Source organism: Pelodiscus sinensis, chromosome 4, assembly GCF_052426305.1.
Source record: "Pelodiscus sinensis isolate ZL-2025 chromosome 4, ASM5242630v1, whole genome shotgun sequence".
Classification (NCBI taxonomy): Eukaryota; Metazoa; Chordata; order Testudines; family Trionychidae; genus Pelodiscus; species Pelodiscus sinensis.
In genome coordinates this window covers 118,198,309-118,223,156 of record NC_143055.1, presented here as the reverse complement: position 1 = coordinate 118,223,156, position 24,848 = coordinate 118,198,309, and the positions used below count along the sequence as shown (strand labels likewise).

General features: G+C 42.8%; 1 protein-coding gene across 1 annotated transcript in view; it reads left to right on the top strand.

Moving 5' to 3' along the window:
* GRID2 (glutamate ionotropic receptor delta type subunit 2) overlaps positions 1-24,848 on the top strand; it is a 1,117,109-nt gene that overhangs the window by 711,145 nt on the left and 381,116 nt on the right. Inside the window, exon 7 of the mRNA XM_006111957.4 lies at positions 16,970-17,131. Coding sequence (XP_006112019.1) covers positions 16,970-17,131 — 162 coding nt within the window. The remainder of the gene's footprint in view (positions 1-16,969; positions 17,132-24,848) is intronic.

Below are 24,848 nucleotides of genomic sequence, written 5' to 3'. Positions count from 1 at the left end.
CATACCATGGTTCTCAAAATCAAATCAAATCAAAAGAGAAAATATTATGAAAGTATAGGCTACATTTATTTTTGATTGTTTGGCCAGTTCTAATAATGTTATTGGTAGAATTGAAGCTAATCAGAATAGTTGATTTCATTGTGGTAAATGGTAAAGAGGAGGTAATGCAACACTGGTTTACTAAAGGTAGTTCTTGACAGACTAACCTGATTTCCTACTTAGAAAAATTGATTTTTTTTAGATGAGGGAAGTATAGTAAGTCTAAAACATAAAGCATTTGACATTGCACTACATGAGAAATTATGCGTTACACTAGAACACTTACCCAGCATTGCTCAGGTCCGTCAGAGCAGGTGCTTGGGATGTGGGGCATGCAGGAGTCAGGGAACGGGCTTGGCAATGTGGGGGGGGGGGCGCTCAGGGCAGGAGGTTAGGAGTGTGGGGGTGCAGGAGTTAGGAGTGCAAGGTGAGGAAGGGCTCAGGGCAGGGGATGAGGAGTGCTGGAGTCAGTGCTGGGGGTTGGGAGTTGGGGGAGGCTCAGGACAGGGGTTGGGGCCAGCATAGGCCACACAGCCCACCCACTGACTGATCCTAAGGGACCAGGTCAGGTGTAATAAGGGTTGTGCAGCCCGGCTGCCCCCTGGGGCTAGGGCACTTGCTGTCCCCCCCCCCCCCCGTGATCATTCTGGTGGTATAGCTGTCCCCTCCCTTTCTATTTGATGAGAAACAATTGCATGCCAGGCACATCCCATTGTCCTGGCACGATCAAACCCTGACCTTGCTTTCAGATAAAAGGAAACTGCATGCCAAAGTTGGTGTTCCTAGCTCTTACTGTTTAGGAGTTCTTGAACAAATGTACTCATAGACAGACAGATGATCAGACAGACAAATGCACGAACTCGAATACATAGCAGACTAGGGAAGATGGAGACCAATACAAGGCTTGTTGATGGGTAAAGAATTAGCTAAAGGAGAGAAAGCAACAGGTTGTGCTGAAATGTATGTTACCAGACTTAGAAGAAGTTACTAGTAGAGTTCCTTAAGGGTTGGTCTTCGGATCAATATTACCGATTTTTTGTATTAATAACCTTGATGCAAAAATAGGAGCATACTAGGGAAATCTGCTATTGATATAAAGTTTGGAGGCATTGTCAATACAGAGAAGGATTAGACTATTATACAGGAAGATCTGGATGACCTTAATGACTGAAGTGACAGAAATAGGATGAAATGCAATAGCAAAATGAATGGTGGTGAACTTGGTCTAAGAATTTCTGCTACATCTCAGGGCTCATCAGTTGGAAGCAACAGAGGAGAGACACCTTGGTCTGTGGGTTGATCATAGGATGTTTGAGTCACCAATGTGATGTGGCTGTCAGGGGGAAAAAAGGAATTCAGTCCTAGGATTTATCAGGTGAGGAATTTCCAATAGAGACGGAGAAGTATTAATTCCATTGTGAAAGGCACTGCAAAGGCTTCAGTAGGACCACTGTGCAGGCTTCTGGTCATTATATTCGTGGAAAACTATTTTAAACTGGAACAGGTGCAGAGAAGAGCTATGAGGTTAATCCTGGCAATGGAGGGCCTATTTTCTGGAAGGAGCCTTGTAGAATTTGGCTTTTTTAGCCTCTTTGAAAGAAGGCTGACAGGGGATATGATTGATTAGGTGAGACAAATACGAGGAAGGGTGAGAGGGAATATGATTCATTAGGGGAGATAAATACATGGGAAGGTAGGTGTATTTATGCTATAGGCAGAAGTGAAAGTAAGCTGGTAAAGGCTGGTAAGAAAGTGGCCAAAGTCACTTCAGGAGTATATATACATAAACAACATTAAAGTGATGTTGGCAGCACTTTAATACTAGTTGTGAAGTCATGGCTGCAGGCCTGAGAGAGCTCTCTCCTAACACCATAATAAAATCACCTCCATGAGGGGAACAGCAACCAGCACTAAGAATGCAGGTCTCCGTGCCACAGCACTGTCTATACTACTGCTTTACAGCACTGAAAACTTTGTGTGTGTTTTTTCATACCCCTGACAGAGGAAGGTTTCAGAGCTGTAAGTGGCAGGGTCGACAAGGTCTCTGTATCAAAGTCATGCAAACGGATTCATGAAGTTAAGCATGTAGGAGTGGAGGTGGGAAGAAGAGTTGTGATGTGACCATACCAGTAAGAAATGTAAGTTACATTTACTACTGGCTGAAGAACAGCATTGATACAAGAATTAATGGATACCAGCTGTCCATGAACAACTTCAGGCTGGAAATTAGAAGAAGGTTACTAACAATCAAAGAGGTGAAGTTCTAGAACAGATTCCCAAGAGAAGTTTGGGAGGGAGGGAAGCAACTTACTTATTTTAAACAGTGAGCAGGACAAATTTGAGTGCATTATAATAGTTAGGGTTGCTTATGAACATAGAGGCAAGGCTCAAGATCCATAGAGGTCACTTCTGGTTTCTCTTATGTTCCTGATGTTTATGTCTCAGGGTTGCAGCTGGTTGCTAAAAAAGGTCAGGAAGAGATTAGTCCCACCCTGGCTCCAATGCATTGCACATTTTTTTTCTCCTTCCTCTGAAGCATTAGGGGTGATCATTTCTTGAGCTGGGACACTAGGGGTATGTCTGGACTACATGGCTCTGTCGACGGAGCCATGTAGATTTGTTTTTTTGGCAAAGGCAAATGAAGCCACGATTTAAATGATTGCAGCTTCATTAAAATTTACATGGCTGCCGCGCTGAGCCGACAAACAGCTCATCAGCTGTTTGTCCGCTCAGCGCGTTAGTCTGGACGCTCCCGCACCGACATCAAAGCCCTTTGTCGGCATCCCCGTTATTCCTCATGGGATGAGGTTTACTGGGGCTGCCGACAAAGGGCTTTGATGTTGGCAGGAGAGCGTCCAGACTAGCACGCTGAGCGGACAAACAACTGATCAGCTGTTTGTCGGCTCAGCGCGGCAGCCATGTAAATTTAAATGAAGCCGCGATCATTTAAATCGCGGCTTCATTTGCCTTTGCCTACAACCCTAATCTACATGGCTCCATCGATGGAGCCATGTAGTCTAGACACAGCCTAGGTGAATGGGGTCAAGGTAGTGAGTGGCTAGGAAAGGCACTGCTGTCCCAAAACAGCCTGCACTGCCCAGCTACCTGGGAAGGGCTGGGGCCACACCACAGCCCTGGCCCTCAGCATTTTGGCTGGAAGGGGAATGGTCTTGGGGAAGGGGATGGGGCTTCTGGCACAAGGGGCGGGGCTTCGGCTTGCCTTCCCAAGCGGGGCCTTCACCCGCCACCCATGGCATCAAGCATTCTCTCTGTCAAGAGCTGGATTATCTGGTCCTTGCTCATATGTTCAGGGTGTCACTGATCCAGAAATGTGAAGTTGGGAAAATTCCTTCCTGTCATTGTGGAGGGGGGAATAATGGGGGTGGGGGAGTTGTCTTCCCCTGCAGCATATAGATGTGTGTCACTTTTCAGGATTGTCTGAGTATATCTCATTTAACCATTTTCCTGCCATTGCAGGGACTTTGAGCACTGATGTTCCTCAGTCCCTTCTATTGTCTGCCTATGGCACCCTACTCTCCTTTGGATCTCATTCCTTGAAGGGTTTAGCGTGTGGGTCCTGGGTGATGTTGGTGCACAGGTCAGGCTAGATAATCACGTGATCCCTTCTTGCCTTAATCTTTACTATAAGGTCCCTTGAAAACTGGCAGATCCTGGTGCCGCTATGGATTCACAGATGTCTGGTCACAAAGTGTCATTAACAGCCTTGAGTTCACATATGTGTTTACAAGCTCAGGGCCTTTGTTCACTACCAAATTTAGTTTGATTCAGTTTGGTGTAAGTTATGGTTACACAGGAGTGCAATGGACAAGTCCTGAAGTTGTCTTTGGCCCTTACAGTGTGGGAAGTCACATAGCATGCCTTCTTCTCATGTCTGATTCTTTTTATAATTCATAATACTACGCGCACACTTGAGGACAATTTGGGATAAAATTATGATTGTATAATGAATTATAAAGAGAATCAGACATGTGAAGATTTCATACCATGTGACTTCCCATATTATAAGGGCCAAAGACAACTACAGGGCTTGTCTGTTGCCCTTATGTACTCCCCTACAATAGTACAAAATAATGTTTATAGGAATACAGAATCCTCTATATGTTTAAAGCACTCTAATATTTTTCTATGCCATCTAAGTATGACTAGTCAGAAATGTGCTCTAGGAATGGCAGGGATGGATTTATTTTCTCTAAAACACTCCCTTATCAAATATTTCCAATTTACGTATGTGTGTGTGAGAGAGAGTGAGAGAGAGAAAAAGAGAGAAATTACTCTAACTACTAGCACTGTAAATTCACCCTGGGATATGAAAAACCAAGCTGGGTTTCTTCTACCCTTTCCATCACCATCAAAAATGTATAAAGATTCTGGAATCAGAATCTAGCTGACAGTTTTATTGGTGGTACATGAAGCGGCAAAATAAAATCAGCTTGGCTCATCTGTAACCGTATTTGGTCTGCTAGGCTGCTAGCAGGAATAAAAACATGTTTTCCGTATGTAAAACATGCAGCTGTGACTTAAAGAAAAACATGGGGCAGATAAATTGAGTGGAAATATTTTGTTTTATGTATTTTTTTTCTTATTACATGGTTTTAGTTGGATGACAGCAGTGAGATCATATGGTAGGTAGATTGAGTTGCATCATATAGACTCCAAGATTTATTTTGATTTACACTTACATTACATATGCGACCTTACTCATTAGTGATCATGAAGGCTTCTGGGTTTAGAGGAAGACATGGAGGGTGAAGAAGGCGCAGGCTGGTACAAGATAAAAAGGGGTCTCAGGTGCAAACTCAGGGATTGTGAGTTTGAGTCCCATCCTGGTGTTTGTTATATGAAGCAAAATACAGAGGCAAGAACACAAAAAAAAACCCCACTCAAATATAGTTTGACAGTTTTAAAGCAGCAAAGGGGATATGCATTGAATGAAAGGAACCAAGAGAAAAAAGGTAGTTGTGCAGATAACATCTTGAATTGAACATGGAAGCCCTGGACAGAAAAAAAAATAGCCAGTTAGATTGTACCTGAGTGGAGGAGCTGGGTTCTGTCAGTTGTGATCTGAGGCTGTGCAGGATGGAACCCAAAGTTCCATAGCAAAACCCCCTATCCTTTGTAGTAAATCTTCACCAATCAAGAGAAGTGCTGATTTTGGACCATCATATTGCAATCAGTTACCCCTTAGCAAATGTTTATCTTGAGATTGTTTTCATTGTCATCTGCCTGTCATCCAGCACTGGGTATAATGAGCCCATTTGATAGTCTTGTGGTGCCTCCAACTCTCTGTTGCCCGCTTGGCCATCTGGAGACTGTGATAGCCTTCACATTTATCCCTTTCTATGCATGCATTCCTCACTCACACAAACCGCTTCTTTGCAACAAAGACTGGTACAGTACATTCTAAGAAGCTGTGGTAATCATCAGAGACATTACTACATAGTAAAGGAAAATAAAACATTATTTTAAAAGTAAACTTTATTTTACTGTGTCACAAATACTGTGCTGATCTTTTCCTGCCTCAACACTGGAGAAGACATTGACAACTTATTTAATGGTCTCATAGGGACAGCTATAACTGAAAAAAACGTAAACAATGTATGCAGGTTCTGCAGGACCATTAGTTGTTGTTTTTAAAACTTATTTAATGTGCATCTACCAGCAGCACCAGCTTGTTCCTTCTTGCAAGTCAGAAAGGGTGGCTGGAAGGGTACAACACATAAAACTGAATACTATAGTATCCTAAAACATTCTACTTCTCCATTACACACATAATATTGTATAAAGACTACAAACCTCATATTTGGCTACATATAGAGTTAAATAGGGTTTATTCAGCACACAACTAAGGTGGAAATGTGAAGGTCAGTGATATTTATGATAAAAGCAGCCACAATAAATTATTATTGCTATAGCAGAAATACCTACATGCCTAAATTAAAACTGAACAGACACCTGGTGAGAGACCATCCCTACTTGAGAGAGCATGCGTTCTGCAAGGAGTGTGAGACACAAATGTTGGCATCTCCAGTTGATGGATGGGAAATTTAGTCACAGTTGGATTAAGGCAATTTACCCAATATGACAAAGTCTATGGTAGAGCAGGGCATTTAACCCAGATTTCCTGTATACCAATTCCAGTCTTGTATCTTAACCATAAGAACATAAGAATGGCCATACTGGGTCATCTAGCCCAGTATCCTGTCTTCTGACAGTGGCCAGTACCAGATGCCCAAGAGGGAGGGAACAGAACAGATAATCCTCATGTGAACCCTCTCCTGTCACCCATTTCCAGACAAAACAGAGGCTAGGGACACCATTCCTACCCATCCTGGCTAATAGCCATTGATGGACCTAACCTCCATGAATCTATCTAGCCCTTTTTTGAACCCAATTAAAATCCTAGTCTTCACCGCATCCTCTGGCAAGGATTTCCAGAGGTTGACTATACACTGAGTGAAGAAAAACTTCCTTTTGTTTGTTTTAAACATCCTACCTATTTACTTCATTTGGTGACCCCTAGTTCTTATGTTGTGAGAATCAGTAAATAACTTTTCCTTATTCACTTTTTCCATAACAGTCATGATTTTATAGACCTCTATCATATCCCCCTAGTCTCCTCTTTTCCAAGCTGAAAAGTCCAAGTCTTTTTTTATCTCTCTTCATATGGGACCCGTTCCAAACGCCTAATAATTTTTGTTGCCCTTTTCTGAACCTTTTCCAATGCCAATGTATCTTTTTTTTAGAGGAGGCAACCACATTTGTACGCAGTATTCAGGAAGTGGGCATTCCATGGTTCTATATAGAGGCAATAAGATATTTCCTGTTTTATTCTTTATTCCCTTTTTAACGATTCCTAACATTCTATTTGCTTTTTTGACTGCTGTTGCACGCTGAGTGGATGTTTCAGGAAACTATCCACAGTGACTCCAAGATCTCTCTCGAGTAGTTGTAGCCAAATTAGTCCCCATCATATTGTATGTATAGGTGGGATTATTTTTTTCCATCAGATCGTTTATCAACCAAAAGAACATGTTTAATATAACCATAATTACATAATGTTTTGAGTCCAACTTTTGCTCTGTAAAATATGCATTGTATCAAACATTTATTTCAGTAGAATTGGAAGCAGGTAATTGTTGTGGCCCTCTAGTTCAGATGAATAGTTCCCAGTTGTCCTCAGAATTATGTGTCCTGAATAAAACAAGACTAATTGTATAAACTCTTTCTCCTGGAATTTTATGTGATTACCAGACATCTATATTTCACATTATTCAGAGGCTGCAGAATACCTAATTATGTGCTGTTGCTGAATTCCAAAGGGTCATCTACCTCTCCAAAAGACTGCAGAGTTTGAGGAGATTTGGAATAAGTAAAATATCATACAATCATAGAACTGGAAGGAACCTCGAGAGGTCATCAAGTCCAGTCCCCCGCCCTCACGGCAGGACCAAGGACTGTCTAGATCATCCCTGACAGGTCTGTCTATCCTGCTCTTAAATATCTCCAGTAATGGAAATTCCACAACCCACCTAGGCAATTTATGCCAGTGTTTAACCATCCGGACAGTTAGGAAGATTTTCCAAATGTTCAACCTAAACCTCCCTTGCTGCAATTTAAGCCTAATGCTTCCCCACCAATCCTCAGAGGCCAGGGAGAACAATTTTCCTTCCTTCTCCTTGTAACACTCTTTTAGATACTTGAAAACTACTATCATGTCCCCTCTCAGTCTTCTCTTTTCTAAACTAAACAAGCTCATTTCTTTCAGTCTTCCTTCATAGGACATGTTTTCTAGACCTTTTAATCATTTTTTGTTGCTCTTCTCTGGATCTGCTCCAATTTTTCCACATCTTTCTTGAAATGTGGTGCCCAGAACTGGACACAGTACTCCAATGGAGGCCTAATGAGTGCAGAGTAAAGCGGAAGAATGACTTCTCATATCTTGCTTTCAACACTCCTGATAATGAATCTCAGAATCATGTTTGCTTTTTTTGCAAAAGTGTCACGCTGTTGACTCATGTTTAACTTGTCGTCCACTATGACCCCTAAATCTCTTTCAACAGTACTACTTCCTAGACAGTCACTTCCCAGACTGTATGTGTGAAACAGATTGTTCCTTCCTAAGTGGAGTACTTTGCGTTTGTCCTTATTAAACTTCATCCTGTTTACCTCACACCATTTCTCTAGTTTGTCCAGATCGTTTTGAATTATGACCCTATCCTCCAAAGCAGTTGCAACCCCTCCCAGCTTGTTGTTATCTGAAGACTTAATAAGCATACTCTCTATGCCATCATCTACATCATTGATGAAGATATTGAACAGAACCCAGTCAGAAAACAGACCCCTTTGGAATCCCACTTGTTGTGCCCTTCTAGCATGACTGTGAAGCATTAGTAACTCCTCTCTGGGAATGGTTGTCCAGCCAGTTATGCACCCACTTTATAGTAGCCCCATAATAAGAAGATCATGCGAGACCCTGTCAAATGAGTTACTAAAATCTGGGTATGCCACATCCACCACTTCTCCCTTATCCACAAGGCTTGATATCTTATCAAAGAATGCTATCAGACAATGCATTGGATTACACACCTTGTTATAGTTATATTGCAGAGCCATAAATATACTGAATAATCTTTAAATTGCCTCCCTGTCATGTACTCCAGGACTATGATTAATTCAACACACTTCCAAGAAGGAGGTAGGATTGTGCAGAAGCAAAAATTAACTCTAGTGCATTTAATACTGTATTACCAGAGACTGATGATGCCATAAATGCTGAGCTAAAATATTGGTAAAGGACTAAAAAATTGCTTAATGCCTGCTGAACTCTGTACACATGGGTCCTAGTAATACTTTATGTAAGCACAGCTAAATTGATCCTAAATTAATAAGTGTATTCCTCTGAGTGAACTAGTCCCATGATATTAAGTTATAGAAATTACATAAAAACAATGTCATTGTGTTGGAAAATGATGACATAGCTTTTGTAGTCTGTATGTACTAATTTGCTCTTATTGGTGACCTTACTGTCTTTCCCCTCTGGAGGCTATTTTCTTGAGCTCGGGCTTCTGCCATATATTATTATAGCAGCAGATAGTTTATTTCCCAGTCTTAAATTTCCCAGTCTACCCAGAAGTTTAATGTGGGGCAAACTTCTATGAGGAAATAAGATGTTAGTTGAATAACTTTCAAGCCTTGTAGTTCTTGGTAGTACAACAGTAAGTTATCTAAGTTACTGAAAGAGTGCATTGTTAGACAATCTGGGTTGGATGCTCAGCTGGTGTAAATTAGCACAGCAATGGAATGACAATGATTTGCATCACATTTAGATAGCCATGACTCTAATCTTGTCATTGACAGCTGTGTTGTCTAACCTCTGAGTTAAAAAGGAAACAAGTAACCTTATACACATATTAGACCTTGGAATTCTGAAAAAATTCAGAACCTGCAGAGTTGTAGGAGATGTTGATTTAATGGTAAAAAGAAAACTTCCTAAATATTTATCACTTTACCGCTTCATCTGTAAAGGGGGAAAAATGGGAAGGTCGGTTATTCCACATTTTAAAAGTTTTCTTTTCACCTTTAAATCAACTTTAATCATTTTTATTCCTCTTCTGTGGACCCTCTCCAATTTCTCCACATCTTTCGTGAAATGTGGTGTTCAGAACTGGACACAATACTCCAATCGAGCCCCCGGTGGAGAAAGAACGGGTTAAGAACTATTTAGAAAGCTAGACATACACAAATCCCTGGGTCATAAGAAAATAAGAAGGGCCGTATTAGGTCAAACCAAAGGTCCATCTAGCCCAGTAGCCTGTCTGCCGACAGTGGCCAGCACCAGGTGCCCCAGAGAGGGTGGACCGAAGACAATGATCAAGCAATTTGTCTCCTGCCATCCCTCTCCAGCCTCTGACAAACAGAGGCCAAGGACACCATTTTATCCCCTGGCTAATAGCCTTTTATGGACCTAACCTCCATGAAATTATCTAGCTTCTCTTTAAACTCTATTATAGTCCTAGCCTTCATAGCCTCCTCTGGCAAAGAGTTCCACAGGTTGACTACACGCTATGTGAAGAAGAACTTTCTTTTATTAGTTTTAAACCTGCTACCCATTAATTTCATTTGGTGTCCTCTAGTTCTTCTATTTAAGGAACTAATAAATAACTTTTCTTTATCGGCCCTCTCCACACCACTCATGATTTCATATACCTCTATCATATTCTCCCTCAGTGTCCTCTTTTCTAAACTGAAAAGTCCCAGTCGCTTTAACCTTTACTCATATGAGACCCGTTCCAAACCCCTAATCATTTTAGTTGCCCTTTTCTGAACCCTTTCCAAGGCCAAAATATCTTTTTTGAGGTGAGGAGACCACATCTGTATACAGTATTCAAGATGAGGGTGTACCATAGTTTTATACAGGGGCAGTAAGATATTCTGGGTCTTATTTTCTATCCCTTTCTTAATAATTCCTATCCTCCTATTTGCCTTTTTGACCACTGCTGCACACTGCATGGAAGTTTTCAGAGAACTGTCCACGATAACTCCAAGATCTCTTTCCTGATTTGTCGTAGCCAAATTAGCCCCCATCATACTGTACGTATAGTTGGGGTTATTTTTCCCGATGTGCATTACTTTACACTTATCCACATTAAATTTCATTTGCCATTTTGTTGCCCAATCACTCAGTTTGGTGAGATCTTCTTGGAGTCCCTCATAGTCTGCTTCTATCTTGACTATCCTAAACAGTTTGGTATCATCTGCAAACTTTACCACCACATTGCTTACCCCTTTCTCCAGATCGTTTATGAATATGTTGAACAGGATTGGTCCTAGGACTGACCTTTGGGGGACACCACTAGTTACCTCTCTCCATACTGAAAATTTACCATTTATTCCTACCCTTTGTTTCCTGTCTTTTAACCAGTTCTCAATCCAAGAAAGGACCTTCCCTCTTATCCCATGGCCATGTAATTTACACAAGATCCTTTGAGAGAGCTTGTCAAAGGCTTTCTGAAAAATCTAAGTATACTATATCTATTGGATCCCCCTTGTCCGCATGTTTGTTAACCCCTTCAAAGAACTCTAATAGATTAGTAAACTGATTTACTGGTCCGGATTTAATGCATCCGAGAGTACTGCAGGAGTTGGCAAATGTTATTGCAGAGCATTATCTCTGAAAATTTGTGGAGATCAGGAGAGATCCTGGAAGATTGAAAAAAGACAAATTTAGAGCCCATCTTTAAAAAAGGGAAGAAGGACAATCCAAGGAACTACAGACCAGAATCCATTCTGAAGCACTTGGAAGTGGAGAATGTGATCAGACATAGTCAACATGGATTCACCCAAGGGCAAGGCATGCCTGACCAATCAGATTAGCTTCTATGATGAGGTGACTGGCTCTGTGGACATGGGGAAGTCAGTGGATGTGATAAACCTTGATGTTAGCAAAGCTTTTGATACGGTCTCCCACAATATTCTTACCAGTAAGTTAAGGAAATATGGATTGGATAAATGGACTGTAAGGTAGATAGAAAGCTGGCTAGATTGTTGGGCCCAACGGGTAGTGATCAATGGCTTGATGTCTGTTTGGTGGTTGGTTTCAAGTGGAGTGCCCCAAAGATAGGTTTTAGGGCCAGTTTTATTCAACATCTTCATTAATGACCTGGAGGAGGGGATGGATTGCACCTTCAGCAAGTTTACAGATGACATTAAGCTAGGGGGAGAGATGGATATGTTGGAGGGTGGGGATAGAATCCAGAGTGACCTTGATAGATTAGAGGATTGGGCCTAAAGAAATCTGATGAAGTTCAACAAGGACAAGTGTAGTATCCTGCACTTGGGATAGAAGAATCCAAAGAATTGTTACAGGCTGGGGACCGACTGGCTAGGTAGCAGTCAGCAGAAAACGACCTGGGAATTACAGTGGATGAGGAGCTGGATATGAGTCAACAGTGTGCCTTTGTAGCCAAGAATGCTAATGGCATATTAGGGTGCATTAGGAGAAGTGTCTTCAGCAGATCTAGAGAAGTGATTATTCCCCTATATTCAGCACTGGTGAGGCCACATCTGGAGTACTGTGTCCAGTTCTGGGCCCCCATTACAGAAAGGATGTGGAAGCATTGGAGAGGATCCAGCAGAGGGCAACCAAAATGATTAGGGGGCTGGAGCACTTGAGCTACATGGAGAGGCTGAGGGATCAGGGCTTACTTAGTCTGCAGAGGAGAAGAGCGAGGGGGGATCTGATAGCAGCCTTCAACTTCCTGAAGTGGGCAAGTTCCAAAGTAGGTGGAGAGAGACTTTTCCCAGTAGTGACAGATGGCAGAAAAAGGAGAAATGGTCTCAAGTTATGGGGTGGGGGAGGTCTAGATTGGGATATTAGTAAAAACTATTTCAATAGGCGGGTGGTGAAGCACTGGATTGGGTTAACTAGGGAGGTGGTGAAATCTCCATCCCTAGAGGTATGTCTACACTAGCCACCCTAGTTCGAACTAAAGCATGGCACGGGCTAGGTAGTTCGAACTAAAGCCCCTAATTCGGACTACCGTTACTCCTCATTGCAGGAGTACTTGCCTCATTGCAGGAGGAGTAACAGTAGTCTGAATTAGGGGCTTTAGTTCGAACTACCTAGCCCGTGCCGCACATAGCCACGGGCAGGGAGTCCGAACTACCGGGCATTTAAAAATGGCGCCCGGGATCATGCAAATAAAGCCTGGGATATTTTAATCCCAGGCTTCATTTGAAAGTTTGAATGACTACATTAGCCACCCTAGTTCGAACTAGGGTGGCTAGTGTAGACATACCCCAGATGTTTTTAAGTCTGAGACTGACAAAGCCCTGGCTGGGATGATTTAGTTGGGGTTGGTCCTGCTTTGGGCAGGGGGCTGAACTTGATGACCTCCTGAGGTCTCTTCCAGCCCTATGATTCTATGATTCTAATCAGTGCAGAGTAGAGCGGAAGAATGACCTCTCGTGTCATGCTTACAACACTCCTCTTAATCCATCCCAAAATTAGGGGTTTTGTTTTGGTTTTGTTTTTCTTGTTTGTTTTTTGCAGCAGTGCCACACTGTTGATTCCTATTTAACTTGTCCTCTATTATGACCCCTAAATTCCTTTCTGCATTACGCCTTCCTAGATAGTCATTTCCTATTCTGTATGTATGAATCTGATTGTTTCTTCCTAAGTAGAGTCCTTTGCAATTGTCCTTATTAAACTTCATCCTATTTACCTCAGATTATTTCTTCCATTTTGTGCAGATCATTTTAAATTATGACCCTATCCACCAAAGAACTTGCAGCCCTTCCCAGCTTGGTATCATCTGCAAATTTTGGGTTTGTAGATCATTCAAGATCTCCTGGTTAAGCCAAGGTGGTCTCTTGCCATACTTCATATCTTTCCTATGCAGTGGAATAGTTTCCTCTTGAACCCTTAATAATGTCCTTTTGAAAAACTGCCAACTGTTTTTCTTCATAGTCTTACTCAGTGATGGCCCATCAATACAAGTGACCTAAGCGGTCACCTAGGGCACCAAGATAAACTGCCGTTGAAGGCTTTGGAGGCGGGGGCGCCGATCGCGCGCCAATCGTGCATTTTGCTTAGGGTGCCAGTTGCTGGCACCTCGTCTAGGGCTGCTCCTGGTCTTACTTCCTATGGGACCTTACTTACCAGCTCTCTGAGTTTACTTTCTCCACCTTCTGAAATCAAAAAAAGTCTCCAATGCAGTCCAAGAAATTGTTGGATAATCTGTGCCCTGCTGAGTTATTTTCCCAGCAGATGTCTGGGAACTCTAGAACCCCTTCTGTTGTAGCTCAGGAAACTCTGGGTTTCCATTCGAGAACCATAGGCCCAACAACTTAAAATGACTGATAGATCTGTAAAGAGTGTTCTCAAATGCCCTGAATATTACTCAGGCTTCTAACTTAATATCGCTTATGAGCACTCTGTTGTCAGATGCAACTAACAATTTCTCTTTATGATAGCATCAGCAAGACACCTGCCCCTGCTATCTGAGGGCAGAGATGCCTGAAAAAGACCATTTTGTAAATTGTTTCCTTCAGAAGCGTTTGTAAATTCTGTTCCTTTATTACTTCATACTGAATTATATCTTGTCATTAATGTATCACTGAACTTGTGAATATTCATTTACAAAGTTAATATAAATATAAAAAAACAAGATAACTGGAGGAGAGTGAGGTAGGTTATTTCTGCTTCTTCTGCTGAGCTTTGATGTCTTGTGTTGGATGCTGCTCTTAAACTTCTATCTGTATTGACAGTATGAGAGTTTCTCTCTCTCTCTCTCTCTTTACGTACATATACCGTATATACTCGAGTATAAGCCGACCCGAATATAAGCTGAGGCACCTAATTTTACCACAAAGAACTGGGAAAAAATATTGACCCGAGTATAAGCCTAGGGTAGGAAATGAGGCAGCTACTGGTAAATATAAAAAATGAAGATAGATACCAATAAAATTACATGAATATTTATTTCAAAGAAAAACAATAACCTAGCTCTGTAAGTGGAAAAGGGGGTCAACAAAAACAATATGGTATCAAAAATACCGTAACTTGTAAAGTACAACAACCTTAGCTCAATCAGCAACCAAGCTAACACACAAGAGCTAAAATCCTTCAAAACTGGAGTTCTCCTCCTCATCATCTGTATGTCCAAACAGAGCTTCAGCTGGTGTGAGGTTATCAGCATAGACATTGTCATCATCACTGAGTTCACAGTCATCACCATCACTGCTGTCATTCTCATACAAAGTGCTGTCTTCACTGTCATCCATAGCATTACTAATGCCACATTTCTTGAAGGCGTGTTGCACCAGGTCCTCTGGAATCTCTTCCCATGCATCACGAACCCACTGTGCTATCAATTCTATGTCTGGCTTCCTCAGATTTCCAACTTTTGTCAGTCGAGCCAGAGCCCCTCTCGGCTGCTCCCCGAGCCTCCCTGCCGGCGGCCCCGGGGCGAGGCGGCTGGCTCCGAGCAGCACCTGCGGGCGCACCCGCAACCCAAGCGGCCGGCAGAGGCTCTGAGCGCCCTGCGCAGCGACGGCCCCTGACACACGGAGCCCTGCCCGCTCCCGGCAGCGCCCCCCGCCCCGAGCGCCTCGGTTACCGGGGCCGGAGCTCTGGGCTCACGCGGCTAGACCCGGCCGGCGGCAGAGACGCGCTGAGCCCGCCCGCCTCAGTTCTCGAGACGCTGACTCGAGTATAAGCTGAGGGGGGCATTTTTCAGCACAAAAAATGTACTGAAAAACTCGGCTTATACTCGAGTATATACGGTATATGGAATCCTTGGATTGCTGAAATAGTGTCACTTGGCACTTATATTTTTTACTGAAGCACAGGGATCACCCAAGCTGATGCTAAAAAAATAAGATTTTTTTAAAATTTTAAATACTATAAAGTCCTCAAACAGAAATGAGCACAGCTGAGTTTTTTGCAACTACCATGACTTCACTGAATGTTCCATATACTGAATTTCATAATAGGGACTAGGACCTCTCTCTCTGTCTCTCTTTGGCTACGTCTCGACTGCAAGCCTCTTTCAAAAAAGAATGTCTAGACTACCACCAGTACTTTTGAATAAGCATGCTGCTTTTTCGAAAGAGAGCACCCAGGCAGCTTGGATGCTCTCTTTCGAAATAGCACAGTTTGCATTACATAGTGCCTTTTTTCAAAAGAGCACTTTCGAAAAAAGGTGTTCTTCCTCATAAAATGAGGTTTTCTGTGGTCAAAGAAACTGCTGCGTTCTTTCCATTTACTTTTAAAAGAATGCGGCAGCAGTCTAGATGCAGGGGAAGTTTTTTTTGAAAAAAGGCCACTTTTTTAGAAAAAACCCTGTAGTCTAGACACACCCTTTGTGTTCCCCATTTTAGTTAACTGAATTGAGCATACTAAGAAATACACTGATGGACTGAAAGTAATAAAATAGTATAATGAAAAACAAACCATATGCCTACTGGGGCATTCAGGCCATATTTACCTCAAAATGTTGGTTTAGTAAAATGCTTTTGTGAAATAATTGAAACCAGGCTATATATTTCCATGATGTGTTCTAAATTTCAGTTGCTTAGTGTCACAAGGTGACTGCCCCCTGGAAAAGGAGAAAAATCCACCCCGTCTGTTACAAAATTAGCTTGCTTCCCCAGATGGGCAGGATGGAGGTCATGTGACTCGATCAGGTCTTCTGGGGAAGAGCTACGAGACAAAACCTGTGTATGGGCTTGGGAGGAGATGTGGACTTTCATAGTGGCTAGACTTCAGGCAAGTAGCCCCAGATGTAGTGGCTCAATACAGAGCAAGAAATCAGACCCTTGTGGAGATGGGGCTGGATTTAGCTGGAGACTGGAATGAAAACTCTGTCTGTTTTGGACTAGTAATGAGAGGTATCACTGAGTTCTGTTGCTGCAAGTGTTTTGGGGGAAAAATGGAGACATTGTGACATAGAACTACTCTGTACCACCATCAGTTTTTCAGTAGCTGGCAGACCCTGATATATTTACAAACAAGTCCTCCTAGCATGTGGGCAGTGCAGACATTGCAAAATATGCTAGTGCTTAAGAATCAGATCCTGAAATTGTTTAGAAACTGAGTAGAAACAAGAAAAAACGGATGATAATCTAGTTCACAATCCTGCAACTGGATATGTGCAGGTAACGGGGTCCCTGGTGCCTCATACTGGAATGGAGGTAATAGTCAAAGTGGATATGACCAACATCCCAAGTGGTTGATGATGGTATAGTAAAGGATGGTTGTTTTAGTAGGTTTTAAAGCTGTTTAATGCCAAGTAAATCATTATTATTGACAGGATGGGCAATAAATAGCTGAGGCAAACAGATTATTAATTCTATTTGCTAGCTTGTGTCCTCTAACTAATAAAAATAATCTCTAATTTCTTTGCAGATTTCAAACCTCTACATATATGACACTGTGCTTTTATTGGCTAATGCTTTTCATAAGAAGCTAGAGGACCGGAAGTGGCACAGCATGGCTAGCCTGACTTGTATCAGAAAGAATTCCAAACCCTGGCAAGGAGGGCGATCCATGCTGGATACTATCAAGAAGGTATCTTTCCTCCTATATTTCATTCTCTTCTAAAATCCTGTTTCTTGAAAGTTTTATTCTTGCTATTAGCTATGTCTTTCCAAAAGCTATAGCATCAGTTCAATATAAAAAAAGTCACAATGGAAAACTGTCCTTAAAGATTGTTGTTGGGGTTTTTGGGGGGGGGGGGTTGGGTGGGTGTTTGTTTGTAATGGAGAAGTTTGAAACAAAAATATTATGGCTGCTGAATAACAGACCACATGTATTTCAAGTATAAAAAAATCACATTAATTTTGTGCCCTGGAGGTGGGCAGGTAAAAACACAGAGATCAATTATTTTCAGATAATTGATATTAGAATTACAGTTCTCCTTTGTCAGTAAAACAGTGTAAGAATAAAGGTTGGAACAATCCAGTGAATAGTCTGTGCAATTCATTTTTAAACTCCTACAGGCATAATGTAATAGAATCATACAAATCAGAGCCAGAAAAATCCTATTAAGTCTCTACCCTGCAGTACAGGATTGTTCCCTATGGTATAATTTATACTGCTTTGTCCAGTTTTAAGTTTCCCAGGGAATGGGCTTCCACTGTCTCTCTTGGAATATTTTTTCACATCCTAATGCTCAGTGTCAAGAAGCTCTTTCTTGATACTCAGTCTAATTTACCCGCATTTCATGTTACACTATAATTACCAGTTTTTAGGGCTGTCGGGCAATTAAAAAAACTAATTGTGATTAATCACATGAATAATTGCTCTGTTAAACAATAATAGAATATCATTTATTTAAATAGTTCTAGATGTTTTCTACATTTTCAAATGTATTGATTTCAATTACAATACAGAACACAAAATATACAATGCTCACTTTATTTTAATTACAAATATTTGCACCGTAAAAAAGAAACAAAGGAAATAATATTTGCAATTAACCTAATATGAGTACTGTAGTGCATTCATTTATGATGGGAGTTGATCTTACAAATATAGAATTATGTACAAAAATAACTATGCTAAAAATAAAACACTGTAAAACTTCAGAGTCTCCAGATCTACTCAGTCCTCCTACTTGTTCTGCTAATCTCTCAGATAAACTAGTTTGTTTATATTTATGGAAGATAATGCTGCCTGCTTTGTGTCAATGTCACTTGAAAGTGAGAATAGGGCTGTGTCTAGACTACATGCCTCTGTCGTCAGAGGCATGTAGATTAGACACATAGGCAAAGGCAAATGAAGCCGCGATTTAAATGATCGTGGCATCATTTAAATTTACATGGCTGCCGCTCTGAGCTGACAAACAGCTGATCAGCTGTTTGTCCGCTCAGCGCGCTAGTCTGGACGCTCCCCTGCCGACATCAAAGCCCTTTGTCGGCAGCCCCATTATTCCTCGTGGGATGAGGTTTACCGGGGCTGCCGACAAAGGGCTTTGATGTCGGCAGGGGAGCGTCCAGACTAGCACGCTGAGCGGACAAACAGCTGATCAGCTGTTTGTCGGCTCAGCGCGGCAGCCATGTAAATGTAAATGAAGCCGTGATCATTTAAATCGCGGCTTCATTTGCCTTTGCCAAAACAACAAATCTACATGGCTCCGTCGACGAAGCCATGTAGTTTAGACGTACCCCAGGAGAACAGTTGCATAGCACTGTTCTAGCTGGCAATCCAAACAATGACACCAGCTTTCTAGTCACCAAAACCAAATGCCCTTGCCCTATCCATTCTCTGAGGCCCTAAACTCTGCTCACTCCATCCCTCCTCCCTCTGTCATTTGTTCTCCCCACTCTTACTTCCTCATTTTCACTGGGTGGGAGCTTGAGGTTCACAACAGGGCAAAGGCTTCAGATAGGAATGTGGGTGCCAGGGTGGGGCTAGAAATAAGGAATTTGGGGTGAGGGAAGGGGCTCTGGGCTGAGGCAGTGGATTGGGATGTGAGATGGCATGAGGGCTCTGGCTGAAGGTGCAGGCTTTAGGGTGGGGCCAGAGATAAGGGATTTGGGGTGCAGAATGGGGCTTTGGGCCAGGGGTGGAGCCAAGGGCTTCAGCGTATGGGAGAGGCTCTGGGCTGAGGTAGCAGTTGGGGTGTAGGAAGGGGGTACAGGCACTGGGCTGGGAGTGTGAGTTCTGAGGTTGGGCCAGAAAGGAGGGTTTCAGGATGCAAGGGTGGACTCTGGGCTGAGGCAGAGGTTTGGGATGTGGAGAGTTTGAGGATACTGGCTGGGGCTGCAGAGGCTAGGGTTGGGCTGGAATAAGGAATAGGAGGTGCAGGAGGGTGCTCTGGTCTGGGGCCAAGACACTAGAAGTGTAGGAGGGAGGATGAGGATGACGGGTTTACAGTGTAGGAGGATACTACAGGCTGGGATCAAAGGGTTCAGAGGGTGGGAGGGGGATCTGGGCTGGAGCAGGAGTTGGGATGTGGAGATTCTTGGGGAGTGGAAGTTCTGGGTAGCGCTTACCTCAAGTAAATCCCAAAAGCAGCAGCATGACCCTTTTCTGGCCCCTAAACTTAGGAGCAATCAGCCTTAGCCCTGGGGTAAAGCAGTGCAGCTTCAGGCCCAGTTTCTATGATACTGACTGCTCCTGCCCTCCCAGGTCCCATTCTGGTTGCTGCTGGAGGTCACCAGTATGTAGACACACTCACACCATGTCTTCTATACTGGGGGCAGGAAATAGTGTAGGTAACTTTACAATGGTACTTAAGTTTTCGGAGAAATCCATCAAGCAGGCGTGTCTACCCATGTGTTTATTTTATCTTTACACTACACTATTTTCAGGCTTTTTTGCTCCTGGGTCTCCTTCCTCAGGAACTGTGTTGGCTAAATCCTAGCACACACCCTTACTCTCTGAGGGCCATTTCTACTTACTCATACTTGAGTGGGACACTGAACCCAACAAACCTACTTTAGCTTTTCCCATCAGGATTAACACTTGTTATCTGGATGGGGCATTTCAGACAATGCAACCAGTCATGTCACATTCTCTTAACTGAGACTCAGAAAGGGACGGCTGGTTGCACTTCTCCCTTTTTCTTAGCTTGTTTGCGACATGTGTCAGTCCCATTCCACCACATGAGCATCATTTATGTGGTTTCTTACCACACACGGTCAGCTTTTTGCTTTCTAATGCTGCAGAGTTTATTAAATTCTCTGCCATATCATCGTCACTAACAATTCCAGTGTGTCTTTTTCCATTTCCTGCCTTTTATAACAAGATGATTAGTAAAACAAAGTCCTCCCATGACCTTTCACACAGGACCTACGCTGTGTGAAGATTAATCTGTGAAGTGATTCTCCCTGGAACATAAAGAAAAATGTCCAACCAAAGGAAATATGAAAGCCTTTGAGGCATGAGCAAATGAAAACACTGTCTAAGGGATGTGGGTTAGATCACTGGTGAATTTACTGAAGGTGTGGTAATTCCTGAAATGTGCAGCCCTAGTCAGAGGTTCAGTTCCTTGCCCTTGTCTCTTCTGGCCCTCTTTGCAAAAACTGGCTTTGGTGAGAAGCTAACCTTTATAAACTGGAAGCACATCTGAGTATTGCTTGTACTGTACCATGCTGACAGAAGAGGATGCTTCAAATACAAAATCTTATAGCTATTTCAAAGCTGAAATCAAATCTAATTGCATAGGTTCCCATGTGCACGTAGCCCTCCACTTACACACATGCGCAGCAGCCTACACTTATGGGCCAGAGCTGGAGTAACATGGAAAGGTGGATTTCTTTCTTTGTGCCATGCTTCCTCTTTTCTTTAAACACACAAAAGCCCCAGTGTAGAGGTCTTGCAGGACCCCTACTTAGAGTTTTGGTAGAATGCAGGCTGGACATGACTGTTGCTCCCATAGACAGTCCATGTCTATGTAAGAAGTAGCAGAACTGATGGAAGTGGCAGAATTTTTTTTTTTTTGAAACAGACACCCATCCCCTATGTAGAATACCAGACCTAATACCTCTACTGATGTTCTCCTCCGCACTAATACCTCTACTGAAGTTCTCTCTCTTCTGTCCCCATCAACAGAGCAAACAGTAGTGCTGAGCAAATGCCTAGCATTTTGTTAGTTCCGCCTTGTCTGAGACTAGACAAGGCAAAGTGTGTTGAGTCCTCCTGAGTGTATCAACCTGTGGACTCTCCTCAATGCCATTCTTCTCTAGGGGTATGTCTATACTACCACCCTAGTTCGAACTAGGCTGGTAATGTAGCCAACTGGAGTTGCAAATGAAGCCCGGGATTTGAATTTCCCGGGCTTCATTTGCATAAAGCCGGGTGTCGCCATTTTTAAATGTCCGCTAGTGCGGACTCCGTGCCGCGCGGCTACACGCGGCACGGAGTCCGCACTAGCAGACATTTAAAAATGGCGGCGCCCGGCTTTATGCAAATGAAGCCCGGGAAATTCAAATCCCGGGCTTCATTTGCAACTCCAGTTGCCTACATTACCAGCCTAGTTCAAACTAGGGTGGTAGTATAGACATACCCTAGGAGGGGGAAAGGATCCTCTGGGTCGCCTTCTGTCCATTTACAGCCCCCCTCCCACTCTACCCCACACACATGTACACACTCTCTCTCTCTCACAGAAAAAATAACTTTGAGGAGATAACAGGATTGAAAAAGAAGGGAATATGTTCTGTCACATGGCTAAGGAAGGAAAAATGGGTGGACACAATGAGAAGAAAGAAGAGCGCAAAGGAGATGTAGGAAAATTTTCTTTTTAAAATGTTTTACAAGGAAGTGTAAGGAATGATTTACAAGAAATGCTACGAGGGGTCATGGTCCATCTACAGTAGCTAAAAGCCTAGAAGTGGGCTTGGGTCTTAGAGACACCTAGGATTGTGAGAGAGACTTGCCCCGCTCACCTTGATTCTTCCTGAGCTAAAATTGTGGGTTTGTGCTGTAGGAGCAGGGGCAGCATGGTGGCCAGGGCTCTCCATTTACATTCTCTTTGCAGAGAGGACATCCCCCAAATTCCATGGGTTTGGGTGGTATACCAAAGTGAGAACCTTATCCTTCCTGCCTTAAGGGAATATACAACTAACTCTGAGCTAACACTCAGATTTTCATTCCAATATGCAGGTTAATTCTGCATGGGGAATAGCACCTAGGCTGCGTCTACAACGGCATGATTTTGTGCAAATACTTTTAACGGAAGAGTTTTTCCATTAAAAGTATTTGCGCAAGAGAGCATCTATACTGGCATGTGCCTTTGCGCAAAAGATTTGCTTTTGCGCAAAAGCATCCGTGCCAGTGTAGACGCTTTCTTGCACAAGAAATTGAAGGTACCTGTGTACACTGGCCTCTTGCGCAAGAATACTTGCGCAAGAGGACTTATCCCTGAATAGGAGTATCAGAGTATTTGTGCAAGAAGCACTGATTTTGTACATTACAACGTCAGTGTTCTTGCGCAAATACTCGCAGCCAGTGTAGACAGGCGGCAAGATTTTGCGCAAAAGCACCTGCTTTTGCGCAAAATCTTGCAAATGTAGACACAGCCCTAATGTTTAGCTATTACTCTTCGCTTCTAGGAAATGTAAACAAACTGGTCCCTGCCACTCTGTTCCTCCAAATTTATGATTAGGTTGCATGAATTTATTTAGGTTTATTCTGCTAGAGTTTTCCTCAGAGACATGGAATAATAATATGTTTTTACTATGTTTTCAGGGCACCTATTCCAAGATGCTTGTATATATCTAATACAATACAACTTAAAAATACCTTTTCTTTTAATGATGATTGTAGTCTAATCAGTTCCTATGTGAGAATTCTAGTGATGGATAAAAACTCATTGAGTGGGAGACTTGGAAAGGAATATAGTAATGTTTGCCGCATACAAGGAATTCTACATATTGGAATAGTAGTCCCTGGAGTACCACAATGAGCATCTTACCAAAACTTGTTTAATTAAAATAATACAGCCCTTACATTTAGAAACACTGGGTCTCGGGGGGAAAATCCAATTGAAACTGCTATGGACAGGGGGTGCATAAGGGTGGATTTCTTGTAATGTCTAATCTACTTTCTGATTTCAAATCACTAGTATTGGGCTTTTGCTTTTTTCATTCTCTTTCTAACCTCTCTTAGGCTGCAGAAACCCACTGTCTCTACAGTGCAGATTGGACTGTTTGAGGGTTGAAAAAGTGCTGTAGTAATAGCATTTCATTTCTCATTACTCTAGCTAAGGTTCTGTCAGCATTTGACATATGAACGAACCCCTGTTCACAGTTCAACCATAACCATTTGTCCAAGGGTAAAACTTATTACGTAATTTCTCAGTCCCACTGGTAAATCTTTATTCTTTCTTCACAAAAATCCATTTGGCTATTTAAATGCAAGTATTCTTATGAAAAATAATTGAGGATATCAATTTTTTTAGTACTCCTTGAGTAGCTCAGTATTAGAAGCTGCAGTTTTTCATATCATAACTAGATGCTTATTGTAATTTCAAAATAAATGAGGAGCTTTATAGAGCAGATACACTGCACATTCCATAACTATTCACAAGGTTTTGGGTAGTGTTTGGAATTAATGGGCTTAAGGCATATAAATCTACAACATGCACATAGGTCTATGAATGCAAATACCTGCTTGCTTGTTTGCTTTGATTAGTGCTGCCAGGCCTAAAGTGTGAATAAAGTTCCTCCCTGGCAGTAGATATCAAAAGTACCTTGAGACCTTATTGGTGTCATTCCCTACAGCTTTTGTATTGACTTTATGGGCCCGATACAGAGCCTTCTAATGTAGTGGTTTTCAAACTACGGGTCACAACCCAGTACTTGGTCAAGCTGGGTCTCATTGCTGCAGGGTGATCAAGTGACCAGCGGGGGTCCTAAAGTGGGCAGGGTGCTACCTGTCTGTCCTGGCACTGCAGACTGTGCTGCACCCCAGAAGCGGTGGGCAACAGGCCCAGCTCCTAGGTGGAGCAGGGGGAAGAGCACATAGGGGTCTTTGCACTGCCTCTGTCCCAAACACTGGCTCTGTATTTCCATTGACTGGGAACTTGCTGATGGCTGCTTCTGGGGCACAGCATGGTCTGCAGTACCAGGAGAGGCAGAAAGCCTGCATTAGCACCCCCACTGTACCACTAACTCCCTCCTGTGCCACCCCCAAAAACAGAGCCCCTTCCTACGATCCAACCCCTCCCACTCATCCTAAACCCCACCCTGGAGCTCACACTCTAGTCAAATTCTCTCAGGGTGTGGGCTTCAACAATTTTATTCAACTGGGTCATGAGAAAAAAAAGTTTGAAAACTACTGTTCTAATGAGCCTGGGCTGGAGATGAGGGGTTTGGGATTCAAAAAGGTGCTCTGGGCTGGGATTGAAGAGTTCAGTGGGCTGGGTCAGGGCATTATTGGTGTCTCAGTGGTACAGGCTCCGGGAAGCAGCAGCATGTTTCCCCTCCAGCATGTTCCCATGGTGGCGTGGCCAGGTAGCTCTGCGTGCTCTCCCATCCACAGGTTTCACCTCTCCAACTTCTATTGGCAGTGACTCTCAGCACTTGGAGCAAGCAGCAGCCTGAGAGTTCCCTAGCTGCCTCCCTGCATAGGAACCAGAGGAGGGATATGTCACTGCTCTTGGTAGCCATATGGAGCTACCACAGGCAGAGAAGCTGTCTAAAGCCTTACTGTGACTCCGACTGGACTTTTCAGGGCCTCTCAGTGGTCTCTTTGTGACTAGGCATTGTGGTCAAAAACCATACCTAGGAAAACCCTAATCAAGCATCCCTGCCAGTACTGTAGTATGACTAATATTGCA